At 41.8% G+C, this 16563-nt stretch overlaps 1 protein-coding gene across 5 annotated transcripts in view; it reads right to left on the bottom strand.

The window, feature by feature from the left end:
- The window catches only part of USP8 (ubiquitin specific peptidase 8), a 38570-nt gene that overhangs the window by 21280 nt on the left and 727 nt on the right, over positions 1-16563 (bottom strand). For 3 of the 5 annotated variants that reach the window (XM_058155814.1, XM_058155809.1, XM_058155812.1), the window contains exons 2-5: positions 13841-14005; positions 3008-3166; positions 2036-2180; positions 649-734 (exon numbers count right to left, since the gene is read on the bottom strand). In XM_058155814.1, the coding sequence (XP_058011797.1) occupies positions 649-734; positions 2036-2180; positions 3008-3111 (335 nt within the window). In that variant the 5' untranslated portion in view covers positions 3112-3166; positions 13841-14005. Of the gene's footprint in view, positions 1-648; positions 735-2035; positions 2181-3007; positions 3167-9813; positions 10035-13840; positions 14006-16563 lie in introns of those variants that run through there. The other 2 variants (XM_058155813.1, XM_058155810.1) reach the window with 2 other exon arrangements.

Here is a 16563-nt window from a genome sequence, read left to right as displayed (position 1 = left end):
TTTCGACGAAGTCTCATTCGTCATCTTCAGGCTTCAGCTTCGTGCTTCTGGGAGCAATGCTTCAGCCACTATGAAGATGTAGCATGACCACGAACACGAAGCCAAACAAGAGCAATGCAGCTCACCAGCTCAAATCCCCCTGCAACTCAGACTAATCTGAGCATAACCAAGACCCCACCCAAACAGGACACACCCCCAGCCAATCAGAGCACAAAAAAACCTCCATCCAATCAGAGCACAGCCAAGCTCCCACCCAATCAGTTCAAACCCCCACTAGCAGTTAAAAAGGAAGAAACAGCTGCAATCACACATTGCTCCCAGAAGCACGAAGCTGAAGCCTGAAGATGATGAATGAGACTTCGTCGAAACGTCACCAAGACGCTTCCAATTTTACGCGGGAGAAAACCCGAATAATCAAAGACCTACATACAAACACCATGAAAACCTCAGAAATATATATATATATATATATATATATATATATATATATATATATATATATATATATATATATATATATATATATATATATATATATATATATATATATGGCTATAGGAGAAATACCCCCACTGTGACTAACAGATAAATACATGAACTAAACTCGTAGAATACACTAATTAACCCTTAATGCTTTTGAAAGCCTACCTGAGCTTAAGACTCTCTGAAAGTTGTTCGGCTTCTTCAATAGCCTTTTTGATATTGGTTAGTCCAAGTAATGAATGAAAGTAATCCTGAAATTAGAAGACGCATCAATTACTACTTTGTCTCTGGCCCTCACAGTCTAATATATACAGGGGGTCCTGCTGTGACCAAAACTATCAAGAGATAACATACTGCCCTGCCTTCAGGTGCGTCCTCTCCTTTGCATTGAAAATAACCAGGGTTTTGCTTTTTTAACCTGTGTGTGTGTCTGTATGTATATGTATATATTTGAAATCATCAATAACTGAGTTGAAATAATCTTGGGATAAACACATTTCTATCATCCGACAAAAATAAAAATAAAAAAATGATTTGAATAAATAAATTACAAAGAAAGCAGAAGTAAACAAACAAAAACTGAAAGGGGAGCCTTGATGGACCATGGGGTCTTTTTCTGCCATTCGTTTTCTATATTTTCTATCTTCCAAAGTTCACCCAAGTCTTCTCCTTCTCAGCTTCCTATCCAAGAGCAAACACGCACATTCTTTGGAAGAACTTTGCCCAAGACTTCTCGTATATTCAGGGGCTAGCCTGACGCTCCCAACAGTAAGTTTGGCAGCGATCTAAGGAAACGTCTTCAAGCTTGACTTTAAGAGCGCCGAGAAGCTGACAGCAAAAGTAGCGGCAGCGAGGGCGTATCCCTCCATGGTATTCTCCTGGGTGATAGGACTTGCCGCCACTTTTCCTCAGTGGCTGCCTCCAAATCCTTGCGGAGGGACACACACACATGCCCCTGCTGCCGCTACTTTGCTCTCGCTTTTGCCGAGAGCAAAAGTAGTGGCAGTGAGGACGACGGATGTGTGGGTGTGTCCCTCCGCGGTCCTCTCCCGGGTGAAAGGGCTTCGCCACCGCTTTTCTTCAGAGGTGTGGTGTCTGCCTCTAAGTCCTTGCAGAAGGACACACACACACACACATCCCTTGCCGCCCCCATTTTCCAGTCTGGGCTGCTTGGCAGGCAGGCAGGCTTTTATTTTGTCAGCCCAAGAGGTGGGAGGTACGTAGGAAATCGCCATCTCTCCAGCATCGGTCATGTGACTGAGTGGGCGTGGCCAACTCAATATCATTCACACCTTGCCCCACTTTGCTGTGAGTGACTTCAATTTGGCCACTCCCACTCAATCACATGACCACCAAGCCATGCCCACCAAACAAGCCACACCCACAGAACTGGTAGTAAAAAATTTTGGAACCCACCCCTGCTGTGGATGCATGTGGAAAGACTTCTTAAAGCAACAATATATTGTGTGTTTTCCTTCAGTCCTTTTAAAAGTTCAGCATAATACTTAAGATCTCTCGAAATGTATAAAGGAATTTGTAACTGAATACATACTTGCTGCTGTCTGAAGTCGGGCCTCTTTTTAATAAGATTATATACAGTTACATATTTCATGTAAAGTACATAGGCCTTCTCTTCATCTCTATCCAACCGGCATTCTTCCGCTGCCTTGAAGATCTTAACAGCACTCTGGACATAACTTGAAATTGAAGCAAAGAATGGAAGTCACAAAAGCTGGCATTGCCTTCTGCAAATATACACTGTAAAAAAATAAAACTTTTGCCTACAGAAACAAGTAAGAAAACTGTTTTCAAGCCCAAACAAAATTAAAAATGATTATCTAATAAAAGCCATCCATTTGGCTTTTCTGACCTGCTTTTGTTCAATTTTCTTCTGTCACTGCTGCCAAACTGCTAGGCTCTGTGCTGATACTTTAAATACATAACCATTAATCATTTATAACACAATCCACTGCAAGTTTAAATCTTGGTGAATTCTATTGCATTTGCTCCCTGGTAAAATATTGGGCTTTTAGGTATTTCTAAGGAGTACCGCATACGAATTAAAGAGTAAAATAATTATATTAGAAGTGACACAGCGTGTGCTGAATTCAGTTCTTCCTTTCAAGGAAGAATTGAATCAGCTTTTAGAAAATGAATCAGCTTCAATCAGGAAGGAATCTTAATTTCGTATGGGAAGGGATGCACATCTTGAGATAGTCTAACAGTTCTCAGCAATGCTATAAAAAAGACCCAGAAATGGTATTTACAATATGTAGAAAAGTCTATTATGACCCACGAAACGCTGAGTGTTGCTGGGATTTTTTTTTTTAAGCAGTAAGTCGTATAAATTTTATAAATGAAAATAAATAAAATAAAACTTATTGAGTATAAAGTTCAGTGACAAAAGCCTTCTGAACAGTGAGAATAATTTAAATGATCCGCAAAGAAGGACAGTCCCCTCAATCCCTACCATCAAGCGAACATTGGAAAAATAAATATACTAGCTGGGTATAAACATCCATACTTCTTAGTGCTGGTTTTCTCCGGTTTTACTTCTGTCTTTTTATTCAGATCTTTCAACGAAGTGCAGAGATAGAGTTCTTTAGGTGCAGAAGCCAAGGTAGGCATGTTAATATATTACGGTGTCTCCTCAAAGGGATGCTTGAAATTCAATCGTCGTTTTCTGAAAAAAGAAAAGATTCCAAATAGATCTTAATCACAAAGCCCCAAAACCTCTGATCAGATATACTGATAGCAATACCTTATTGACAGTGGTGAAATCCAATTTTTTTTTTTACTACTGCTTCAGTGGATGTGGCTTGGTGGTCGTGGCAGGGGAAGGATACTGCAAATTTTTTTTATTTTTTTAAATTTACATTTATATCCCGCCCTTCTCCGAAGACTCAGGGCGGCTTACAGTGTATAAGGCAATAGTCTCATTCTATTTGTATATTTACAAAGTCAACTTATTGCCCCCCCAACAATCTGGGTCCTCATTTTACCTACCTTATAAAGGATGGAAGGCTGAGTCAACCTCGGGCCGGGCTTGAACCTGCAGTAATTGCAGGCTACTGTATTCTAATAACAGGCTTCTAACAGCCTGAGCTATTACGGCCCAAATCTCCATTCCCACCCCACTCCAGGGGAAGGTTACTGCAAAATCCCCATTTCCTCCCGATCAGCTGGGACTTGGGAGGCAGAGAATAAATAGGGGCGGGGCCAGCCAGAGGTAGCATTTGCCGGTTCTCTGAACTGCTCAAAATTTCCGCTACCAGTTCTCCAGAACCTGCTGGATTTCACCCCTGCTTATTGATTAGAGGCCCGGGGTGTCAAACTCGATTTCATTGAGGGCTGCATCAGGGTTGTGTTTGACTTTGGGGGACTGGGGTGGGCACGGCCAAAGGTGGGTGTGACCATCTCGATGTCACTCAGGTCAGGGGCACGTGTGGCCCGAGGGTTCTGCCAGTGAAAACGGGCTCACAAGCTCCTTTTTCAGCTGGGAAGGCTTCCTGCAACCCTCGCGGCCAGAGGTGGTATTCAGCAGGTTCTGACCAGTTCTGGAGAACCGGTAGCGGAAATTTTGAGTAGTTCGTAGAACCGGGAAATACCACCTCTGGCCGGCCCTGCCCCCATCTATTCTCTGCCTCCCGAGTCCCAGCTGATCGGGAGGAAATGGGGATTTTACAGTATCCTTCCCCTGGAGTGGGGAGGGAACGGAGATTTTACAGTATCCTTCCCCTGCCACGCCCACCAAGTCACGCCACGTCTACCAAGCCATGCCCACAGAACTGGTAGTAAAAATTTTTGAATCCCACCACTGCTTGCGACCCTCCCGAGCTCCTTTTTCGCTAGCACAGGCACCGCAGGCCAGCCCTTCACTATTTTCAGGGCGGCCCCACGGGCCAGATCTAAGCACCCCACGGGTCTGATTTGGCCCGTGGGCCTTGAGTTTGACATCCCTGCATAAGGCCATATCAGAATACAAAATATAAAATACAGAAGAAGACCGAAAGTTGTAAACAGAGCAAAATAAGGCAAAGGAAACGCAAATTATATTCAGATCTACACACGCGGTTTTCAACTACAAGGTTTTGTTCAAATAAAGAGCTGACCGGATATGTTCGCATCATTATAAAAGCCCAATACTGAAAGCATCTTAGAAGGATGTATAGTTCAATTTGTAAGCATGCCTAATCTATAGGTTAACAATAACGAGCATTTTAGGTTGAAAAGGCGCCATTTCCAAAAATTATCGGTGAAATTTTTCAACAACTCTCTCTTTGAGACATACTAGATCCTCTGCTAATACACACTGGCGCATAAACACACATTCCTTGTTTAATTTGTTTAGCGACAAAGACATTTCTTTGGAGTTTTCCAGCTCATAACCTGGATTACGAATGAAAAGGCTTTGTATCCTAGAAACCTTAAGCCTTTGTTAAACGTATCTTCAAGGTTTACCGTGTTACGTAACGCTTATTTTTTACTATCTTTTCACGAACGTCACTGCGGTGCTCTGTACATAAGGTGAGCATTAAGATCAAAAGGTGTCATGTTGTGTTAACTACAGGTAATCCTCAATTTACGATGACAACGGAGCCCAAAATTTCTGTTGCTCAGTGAAATATTTGTCAAGTAAGCTGCGCCCCCATTGCACAGCCTTTCTTGCATCGTAATCGGGGCAGCTGGTAAGTTAGTCACACGGTTGTGAATTGAACCTGCCTTCCGACTTTGCTCATTACAAGGTCGTGAAAAAGGATCACATGGCCCCTGGACACTGCAACGGTCATAAATATGAGTTCCCTGCCAAGCGTCTCAATTTTGATCATGTGGCCACGGGGATGTTCCAATGGTCATAAGTATAAAAAAAGGTCATAAATCACTCTTTTTCCAGGGACATTGTCACTTTGAACAGTCACTAAATGGACTGTTGTAAGTCAAGGACTACCTATACAAGATGCATAAAATGAAAATGCTTAAGAGCGACCTACAATGACCTATAAAGGTAAAGGTTCCCCTTGCACATATGTGCTAGTCGTTCCCGACTCTAGGGGGCAGTGCTCATCTCCGTTTCTAAGCCGAAGAGCCAGTGCTGTCCAAAGACAGCACTGGTCATGTGACCGGCATAACTCAATGCCAAAGGCGCACGGAATGCTGTTACCTTCCCACCAAAAGTGGTCCCTATTTTTCTACTTGCCTTTTTTACGTGCTTTCGAACAGCTAGGTTGGCAGAAGCTTGGACAAGTAATGGGAGCTCACCCCGTTACGCAGCACTAGGGATTCGAATCACTGAACTGCCAGCCTTTTAATCAACAAGCTCAGGATCTTAGCCACTGAGCTACCGCGGCCCTTAGTAAATAGTAAATACATATAGCCAACTCACAAACACCACAGAACTGAAGTTAAAAGACATTTCACTCTGACCATTTGTAGCTACAGGAAAAGGCTTCCAGTCTAGGCACTGCAAATATGCTAAGTATTTTTTAAAAAGACCGACACAAGTTAAGAAATATAAGTGCACCCTTCCCCTTACTACAGATACATGCAGACATTCATTCCCCTTACTACAGGAAGAACATGCAGACATTCTTACAATAATCCAAGCCGATGCTCTATTTTGAGAAGGTGTGCAAATGAAGGTGAAATAAGTCACAGAATATTTGTTTGACATCTCAAATTAAGATTCCCAGTATTCCCTGCAGCTTTTCCCAGAAGCCAAGGTGGCTTACAGTTACGATCTTCTGAAAGTTTATAATCATGGGTTTGTGGTTCCACAAAGCCTTTGGAAACCGGCTGTTGTTAGCAGCAATCAGATGGCGCCATTATTGTTTCATTTTCATAGCTTTATTATTATTATTTGTACAGATATTTATCCCCAGGGTCATGCAATTTACATTCAGATGTTTAACAACCGTCTCAGTTTTATGATGGTTACAGTGTCCCGGGATCACATAATCCCCTTTTGTGACCTTCTGACAAGCAAAGTCCATGAGATTCACTTAACAACCATGTTACTAATTTTGTAACTGCAGTGACTCACTTAACAAACCTGGCAAGAAAAATTGTAAAATGAGGCAAAATTCGCTTAACCAATTTCTCACTTAACATAAATTTTGGGCTCAACTGCTGAGGACTACCTGTACAGTACACTGACACTTTTAATCAGCAGAGAAATAGTTAATATTTCCTTTCTGTTTCTTGTCCTAAATCTTTTGCTCCTGTTACTTAATTTTTTACTACTTACAGTACTTATGCCTGCACAAACGTTCCTGCTACAGACATCAGAGGAACAAATAACCTAAGTGGTTACTTGAGATAAAAGTTATAAAAAAAACAAACAAACTGAACAGTCAGCTGACAATTTCAAAGAAAAAAACAACTTATTATATATTGTTTGCCCAGACTAATTTCAGCGTACAGAAGCTTTTCTCACAATGCATTAACAGCTTCTTGGTTAGAATAATCTTATTTTTCTTTCCAAAAGAATATTTTTCTCAAAGATTCTATGAATAAGTTGTTGTTATTATGGGGTAAAAATGTTTTTTTTTAAAAAAAAAATGGGACTGTGCACACTATTCAGGAAAAATCAAATGTACCTAGGATACATGACAATTTAGACAAAAATATAGCTGGATCCCAAAGCAATAAAGATTTTGTGATGGCAGTTGACATAATATCGTACTGACTTCTTCACCTTAGATATACAGGTAGCTACTTTAAAGTAAAGCTTGTTTACTGTATTTGTTAATAGCTTTTAAAATCTCTGTAATGCAAAGAGTCCAAAATATATGTACTGCATATAATCATAAAACATTGGCCTCCAACAACTTTTAAACACGTATATTTATGGCCTATACTTTATATACCTTCACAAGCAAGACACGTATACCTTGAAAGATTTTTCATTTAGCAGACAACTACATGGGGTACCTTATGATTGACTAAGCTGTTTGTGGAAGGAGAACCACTAAATCTTTTTTTATAAAGGTAGTCCTTGTCATGCAGCCATTACTTTAGTGACGGTTCGAAGTTACGACGATGTTGAAAAAAAAGTGTCTTCCGATTGGTCCTTGCACCATCATAGCATCCTCGTGGTCACATCCCAAAATTTGGGCACTTGACAACCAGTGTGTATTTACAATGGTTGAAGCTACCTGAGGCCAGGTAATCACCAACTGCAATCTTCCTATCTTGCCTTCGACAAAAAGTGAGTAGAAGCTGGCTTCACTTAAAAACTATGGGAGAAAAAGCCATAAAATCAGGTGTGATTCACTTAAGGACCGCCTTGCTTATTATTTAGCAATGGAAATTCTGGTGCCAACTGTGATTGTAAGTCGACAACTACCTGTACAGGTAGAGAAATGGGGCTTAAAAGATTAAGCAAGAGTAACATTATTGTTATTTTCCACAGCCTTTCCTATTTGGCCCCTTCCAGGTACCCTAAAACTACACTTGCCCCGAAGCACTGCCAAAAAAGGGATAAATTGGGGAATACCAGCTTATTGCTTGCATTTATCTATTATAGATGTCTACCCATTGTAATGAATACGGGTTGACCGCATTCGCACATGCTTAAGCCAGTCAACCTGCGGTGAACGCAACTATGTGTGTATAATTGTTTATTATATCCCACCTTTATTGTTTCTTATAAATTAGAAGAATTAATCAGTGGAACAACTTGCTTCCAGAAGCTGTGAATGCTCCAACACTGGAAATTTTTAAGAAAATGTTGGATAACCATTTGTCTGAAATGGTGTAGGGTTTCCTGCCTGGGCAGGGGGTTGGACTAGAAGACCTCCAAGATCCCTTCCAACTCTTGTTGTTGTTGTTGTTGTTGTTATTATTAAATAAGTCAAGGCAGTAAACATACCTAATACCCATTCCCCCCTCCCTATTTCCTCCATAACAACAACCCTGTGAGGTGGGTTGGGCTGAGAGAGAGTGTGATTTGGCCCAAAGTCACCAAGCTGGTGGCTTTCCTTTCTAAAGTGGAACTAGAACTCACCATTTCCTGGTTTTTAGCCCGGTCAAGGCCTATGCCTATACAACCTCAGCCTGGTGGGTTAGAATATGATTCAGCGTCCAGTGAGAATTCAGAAAACGAACTTATTCAGTAACTAACACAACACTGGCGTTTCCGCTGGCTATTTTAATTCAGGATTTGACCATAACTTCGCCCACTATGGAGCCTCTCTTAAATAAAAACACAACATCACATATTCCTACGTCTACAGAAAACAAAGAGAGTCCCAAGAGACCGGTGTCTGGTTACACACATCCAAAATTCAGGCACAATGTGCTTACAAAACAGCCTCACAAAACTATAATAAGTGCATAATTTAAATGCGTGAGCAAGCATCTTTTCTTCCACTTCCACACTCCGCCAGTCTCCTGCACAAAGGAAGAATGTGTACGTAGAACAGCAAATACACACCACGGGAAGTCCTCGTCAGTATACAGATATGTTGCACATGATCGCACACCTGGCAGCGACAGGAAACCTGCGAGCCCAGCCAGCCAGATGTTGCTAAACTATCATTGCCAGGAGGCTCGGGCCACCTACAAGCCATGATGAAGTGGAGAGCCACAAGTCTCCCCACACCCACCATGGCCATCAAAGGAGGTTGCACATTAATTAATAATTAATTAATAAAGCATTAAATGTTGATGTTTTAACAGCTGGACTCTGGTACAATTCTGGGACAAATTGTTCACTGTTTACAGAATGGCTTCGTTTGTTGTTATTTTTTTTTTAAAAAAACCACGAAACAAAGCTAAACCAAAAAACAAACCAACCACTTTTGGGTTCAGAGGGTTTTGGGCAACTAAGGTCCAGCTCGACCCAGTGAGATCTAGCCACGTGGGTGGCATTTCCACACCACACCACACCACACCCCCCCAAAAGTCCTGAAAAAGGATGGTGAGACGCGTCTCCCTGCGCGCACGGCCCTTCGATCTTCACCGGGGTTAAACCCATCGTGTGAACCCAGCGCCTCGCCAGTCTATACACGCGTAGAGCCGCAGAGACCCTCCCCGTACGGACCCGAAAGAAAAAAACAGCAACGCCCGGCGGGAGCTTCAAACTTCGGGCTGTCAAGGCCCGGAGGGTGACTCCCCCACTCCCCGCGTGAAAACTCCTAGTTCCGTAACGTGTGAATGCGCCCTCCGTGACTCATCAAGGTCATCCGTGGAGGCGGAGGACAGACCCGCCGCCGCCGCCGCCGCCGCCGCCCCTTTCGGCCTCTGCCGCCTCTCCAGCCCCGGAGACCCCTCGGCGTCCGCCCCCCAAGCCGGGCCCTGCGCTGAGCCCCGAAGCCGCCGATGGCTTACTCTCGCTTCTCACCGCTTCGGGTGTCCGCAGTCGTCGCCGCCGCCTCCTCCTTCTTCCCAGCCGGGCCTGGCCCATGTCCCAGCGCCGAGCAGCCGACGCGCTAGGCAGCCATAGCCGGGCAAACGAAACTGAGCCGAAGCGGAGAGAGGCGGCCCGGGGCGGGGATAATCGCCTCCCCTGCGCCGTTCGGGCCGGCCTTCCGCGGAAAGGGGCCGGGCCGGGCGAGGATGCCTTCCGGCCGCTTCCTTGCCGCCCCAACGCCGCCTCCTGTGGGTGGTTTTCAAGGAAAAGGGCGCCCTGCTTGGATCGTGCGCCAGGACTCATCTTTCGGGTACGGAGTGTCGGCCGCCCCCGGGAGACCTCTCCCTACCACTCCCGGGGAACCCCCAGGCCTCTGCTTGGCATCGGAGGCGGCTGGGCATCGCCTTCTTCCGGGTTGGGTTTTTGCAGCCGCTTGCTTGGGGGTCTCCTGCTTTACTGTCCTCGCCTCCAAATGTTGCCTTGGGGCGCAAACTGCTGAGGTTGGGTGCCAGGCGGTTTTTTGGGTGGCGTCTAAGCGTTCTTGGGGTTTTATGGCTTGGTTTTAGAAATTCAAGGCAGACCAGAGGGGCCTGAGAAGTACTTTTGGTGGAAGGACCAGATCCAAGTCATCCAACCATCCCAAAGTTGCCCCCCCCCCCGCACATTCCCAAAAGGGAATTGGGCTGTCTTGTTTATTTGTTTTAATTTGAAAATGTTTCCCTTCTCAACCAAGAAGCTTCTCAGGTTTTAACTAAGGGGTGGGGAATGGAAAGATTTATATTATTTGCAGTCAGCCAGTCCTGGGGGTGGGGGGAGGACAGGGACTACAACATCCAGTTGCCTTTTGGAAAAAAAATACCAAAAAATGACCTGGATGATTGAGACTCTTGGTAGACAATTATCCCATTAGATACAGGATTAGTTTCCCTTCTCAACCAAGAAGCTTCTCAGGTTCTAACTAAGGGGTGGGGAATGGAAAGATTTATATTCTTTGCAGTGGGGGGGGGGGACGGGACTACAACATCCAGTTGCCTTTTGGAAAAAAAAAACCAAAAAATGACCTGGATGATTGAGACTCTTGATAGACAATTATCCTATTAGATACAGGATTAGTTAACTGGAGATTTAGGAGTCTTATTTTATGCCAACCGTGGTTGGAACTTGCTTCATTATGCAGGAGGCGGCAATAGAGCGAAAGCTCTAGACCACGACATTCTTCTGTCAGCAAACATGTATAAACCAGCTGAGTGTAAATCAGCTTTCCAACGATTCCGAAATAATTACTGCATGTTCTAATTTTCTGGTTTTTTGCAGCTCACTTTTTTAACAATGGTTTTTGGTGGCTGTAACTTAAAAGCCATTCTGCTTCTCTCCACCTGGGGTTTTTTGCTAAAGAATGTAAGAAAGGTGGGGCTCTTACACTTTTCCGCATACTCCAATGGGGGAAGGGAGGGGTAATTAATTTTGTGTTTGAAACTGCAGTTTATCTGTTGGCCAAAATAGAAGTTTCCACACTGGATCAGAACATCTGCATGTACTTGTATGAGCGAAGGACCTCTAGCCCAGAGCCTAATATGACTTGGAACACCAGACGAATCTGGTACTTCACAACTGTAGTCATTTAATTACAGTACATATATGGAGATGCTTTGTGCTTTAATGCATTATGAATTACCTTGGAAGGGCACTTTAAAAATGATGTGCAAATAATGAAACGAGCGATCTCAAAGTGCCAAATATGAATATGCTGGCAGTTATACACATTGGAAAGACACTCTTTGGAATGTCAAATTGATTGTACACATAGACAATAGCCTTCAATTGGAAAATCAATGAGGACACTTAGGAGACTGGATCCCTGTAATGGAATTTAAACTGTAAATGAATAAAAAAGATGTTCTTCTATTTTGCTTATCATATGAACAGCAGTACAATGGAAGACTGGACATCCTTTTGTTCCTTCAAATCATGGACATGCAAGTAAAATCTATAAATCTAACTCCCGATAAACATAATAGGGCAATATTAGAAATTGGGTTCTGGAAGAGAAGGCCTTTATGATTACTCTAACTTTTAGTAAATCATTGGTCGAGACTCTGTTCTTAATAGTATTTTAATTTAAGAAATTAATATCCCTTAACTTGACAAGTTATTTATTCTATAGTTTGTGAGGTATATAGTACTCCTTACAAGAGTTCTGTAATTCGTTACTACAGAGTCTTGCTTGCTATAAGCAATTATACTCAAATGACATGTAAAAGCCCCAATAAAATATTACTATATTTATACATGCTATCCATGACTTATTGAATTAGTTTTTTGAATCTAAATGCCTGGCTTAAGGCAATATATTAAATCATAAACCAGCCCATCGTATTTTTGCTATGTGAATCTATTCAATGCTATTAATATAACTGACCCCCTGCTGCATAATACAGAACGAGGGGGCAAAACTAGATTTTACAAACTATCACAAATTAGGAAAAAAAATTAAATGTCTTCAGTGTATAGTCTACAGAAATAAGTGGAATGTAATAGAGAAGGCAAATGACTTAAAAATCAGTTTCACTCACATCTGTAAACATTTGAGAATATGGTTTTATTAAAGTCAGAAAATAATGAACACTGGATGGTAGATTCTAAGGGGGAAAAGGCTTATTATTCAAGGTTATTCTGCAGTGGCATACACTGTGTAGATCCTATTTTTTACAATTACTGGTAGCACTTATATTTCATCTTTTCTCCAAGAGCTCTAAGTAACAGTAGTTGCCAATCAGTCCTAAGATTCTGACTTCCAGCTTGCTAATAGAACTGTTTTGAGTCCAAATGACTTTGCAACATGTTAATTTAGATGTTCTATCCAAATGCATCAGCCTAACAACCAACTTTTCAGAAATCAGATTTAATAATTTCAAACTTCCTATAAAATGTCTTCTTGAAAGTTTTTATCATTTATCTCACCTTTTTTTCTGTTAAAACTTGCAAATTTATTATAGAAGGATAGCCACTAATGGGACACAAGTCCCAAATGGAATTTGAATAATTTTTTTAACACATAAGCATATAGTTTTAGTAATCCTCATCTGTATAGCTTACTTGCTTTTCAGATTTGCTCTTGTAAACACATTCATAAATTTCATTTCTCCCTTCTTTTATCTAAGTTCTATTAATAAAAATATTTTGGTTATACAAATAACCTTTCGTCGCGAGCTTAAAACTTAAAACTTACTTATTCATCTGCGCTGGACTGGGTTAGTTTTTAAATTTTATGGGTTTTTAATGGGTTTTTATCTTAAATTTTTAATCTTGGCCAATTTAATAAGTTTTTTAATTGTATTTTAATCGTATTTATATTGTATTATAGTGTATTTTTTATCTGGCTGTGAACCGCCCTGAGTCCTTCAGGAGAAGGGCGGTATAAAAATTTAAATAATAAATAAATAAATAAATAAACACACAAAACAATATACTGTGCTATATTCACAATAGATTCTGGAACATATTAGGAATTTGTACTGAATTTCAAAATATCTGTCTGGACACCGAATATTAAAATGAACATGGGTCATGTAGCATAACATTCCTAAACTCTCAATAAATTTACAATAGATAACTTAAACCAGAAAAAAAATCTATTTTTGAATAGTTGAGGTACTACTTTATTTTAAACCAAACAAAATACGGCATGACTGAAGCAAACGATTTATGCAATACTGTATAAAACTATCAGTGAGTTGTTGTGAAGAAGCATAATTGTAACTTTGAGTAGAACATGTAATTTAACTTATTCATGCTTCACATACATCTGCCAATAAAGACTGAATATTAATTGTGTTTAATAAAGACACAACACAGTATACTGTTTCATATGTTGCTTAACCAGAATCTCTTTATCTACTGATAGGACTTAAATGAAGTTCAGGTTACAGTGCAAGTCACAGAAATTCTGTATATGTCAATTCTAGGTTGTTTTCCTACATCAAGTAATGGGATATGTTTTCTTACTTGAGTATCTTCATGGTCAATTAGCCATTGTTCTGTCTACTAATTGGATGGCCTTTGGAATTTATCCAAAATGATCCATTAGTAAATACAGGATCCTCTTATGTAAAGAGATGAACACCTTTTAATCTTCAAATTGTTTCAGATTTGTTTCAAGTAATAACTTGCCTGAAACAAACAAAAAAAAGACTAGTTAGCATTCTAGCATTTGATAAATACAGAACAACCTCCTAGCTTATATATAACAATGCACATTACGATATGGTTATAGTACCGGTAATAATTTTGTGCTTTCAAGTCAGTATTGGCTCCTGTTGACTAGAAAATGAAGCTAAACTGCTGAGGCTTTGGAGTTCAAGCAGACAAACATCTGCCACACAACCATAAAATCTCTGGATAGTGGACATTGCAATACAGCCAAAAAGAAAGAACTGGAGAAAATAAGTAAATATAAAAGCCTGCAAATAGAAGTAAAATAAACACAGCAAAAGAAGATAGTACCAAGAGTAATTAGGAGCATTGGTTGCAATCTCAAAACCACTTGAATACCAACCATATTGACAAAATCTCCATTGGTCAATTGCAAAAGGCAGCTTTACTTGGAATATTTTACAACCTCCTATGTTTAATATTAAAAAAATATATATCTGGGTTCTTGGGAAAGACTTGATATGTGGACAAAAAAAGTCAAATCCAGCCTAAACATCTGGCTAGATATGCAACCAATTGCAAAAGGCAGCTTTACTTGGAATAGTTTACATCCTGCAATGTTTAATATTACACATCTGGATTCTTTGGAGTCAATATGTGGACAAAAAAAAATCTAAACATCTGGCCAGCTATGCAATGAACCATTATACCAGGGACATCGTTAGGGACAAAGCAGAGCTCCAGAAGACTGGACATCTCTGTACAGGCAGTCCTTGACTTACAACAGTTCGCTTAGTGACCCTTCAATATTACAACAGCACTGAAAAAGTGACCAATGACCATTTTTCACACTTATGACCGTTGCAGCATCCCCATGGTCATGCGACTTACACTCAGATGCTTGACAACCGATTCACATTTATGACGGTTGCAGGATCCCGGGGCCACCTGATCCCCTTTTGCAACCTTCTGACAAGCAAAGTCAAGGGGAGGGGGGGGCGCAGATTCACTTAACAGCAGTGCTACTAATAATTTAACCACTGCAGTGATTCAACTAAACAAACGTGGCAAGAAAAACCGTACAAATGGGGGCCTCTGTGGCTCAGACTGGTAAGACAGTCTGTTATTAACAGCAGCTGCTTGCAATTACTGCAGGTTCAAGCCCCACCAGGCCCAAGATTGACTCAGCCTTCCATCCTTTATAAGGTAGGTAAAATGAGGACCCAGATTGTTGGGGGGCAATAAGTTGACTTTGTATATAATATACAAATGGATGAAGACTATTGCTTAACACAGTGTAAGCCGCCCTGAGTCTTCGGAGAAGGGCGGGATATAAATGCAAATTAAAAAAAAACAACTCCTAACAAATTTCTCACTCAGCCACATAAATTTTGGCCTCAATTGTGGTCATAAGTCGAGGACTACCGATATATGCACTTCCTTAGCGCCAATCTCTGCCTTTCCTGCACAATCAGGAAAGGAGGGAGCCGCTCGTGGCTCCCATGTAACACCACTCCTGCGCAGGCTACACTGGCTACCTGTGGTCTTTCGGGTGCACTTCAAGGTGTTGGTTACTACCTTTAAAGCGCTCCATGGCTTAGGGCCGGGTTACTTACGGGACCGCCTACTGCAACCGATTGCCTCCCACCGACCCGTGCACTCTCACAGAGAGGGACTCCTCAGGGTGCCGTCCGCCAAACAATGTCGGCTGGTGGCCCCCAGGGGAAGGGCCTTCTCTGTGGGGGCTCCCACCCTCTGGAATGAACTTCCCCCAGGACTTCGTCAGCTGCCTGACCTTTGGACCTTTCGCCACGAGTTGAAGACTTATCTATTTATTCGCGCAGGACTGGCATAGGTATTTTAGTAGTTTTTAGTATTTGTTCTTAAATTTTATGGGGTTTTATAGTTTTAAATGGATTTTAATCTGGCCTTATATTTAATAAGTTTTTTAATTATTGTTTTATTGTACACTTTCTATTGTTTTATTTGGCTGTGAACCGCCCTGAGTCCTTCGGGAGAAGGGCGGTATAAAAATCTAATAAATAATAATAATAATAATAATAATCAAGATGCATTAAGCTCACAGGTTAGGCTGCTATCCCGAAGCACCAGATCCCAGCCCAAAATAATGGACAGATATCACGCGGAGGGTAAAAAAAAAGCTCCTGCAATTTAAGGACTTAATTCAGGGTGGTGGGAGTTTTTTTGTTTGTTTTTTTTGCAGTCTGGAAATTAAAAAAAGAAGTCGTCAAAGTCAGAGGCTAATTCGGACAAGGTGGGGGGGGGGTTGCGTTTCAGGGGTCTGAAGGGCTGTTGCAAGATTTAAATCCTGCATTTCACCCCCTTCCCCATTGGATCCCAAACGTCCGGGACGGTGGGAGGGGAGGCGGGGGTCTCAACCAAGGTCACATTTCTTTGCCTCACAGAACAACTTCAGACTCTCGCGCGCCCCGCAACGCGCAGGCGCGCCGGCGGCTCCCCTCCACCTTTCGAGCGGGAAAGGAAAAAAGGGAAGGGGAAGAAAAAAAAAAAAGGCGTCGGCAGAACATGGCGTCTCCCTCTTTCGCCTCGGCTCT

This window comes from Ahaetulla prasina, chromosome 13 (assembly GCF_028640845.1).
Source record: "Ahaetulla prasina isolate Xishuangbanna chromosome 13, ASM2864084v1, whole genome shotgun sequence".
NCBI classification, from domain to species: Eukaryota; Metazoa; Chordata; class Lepidosauria; order Squamata; family Colubridae; genus Ahaetulla; species Ahaetulla prasina.
The sequence above is the reverse complement of the archived record's forward strand: the minus strand, read 5'-3'. Positions and strand labels throughout refer to the sequence as shown.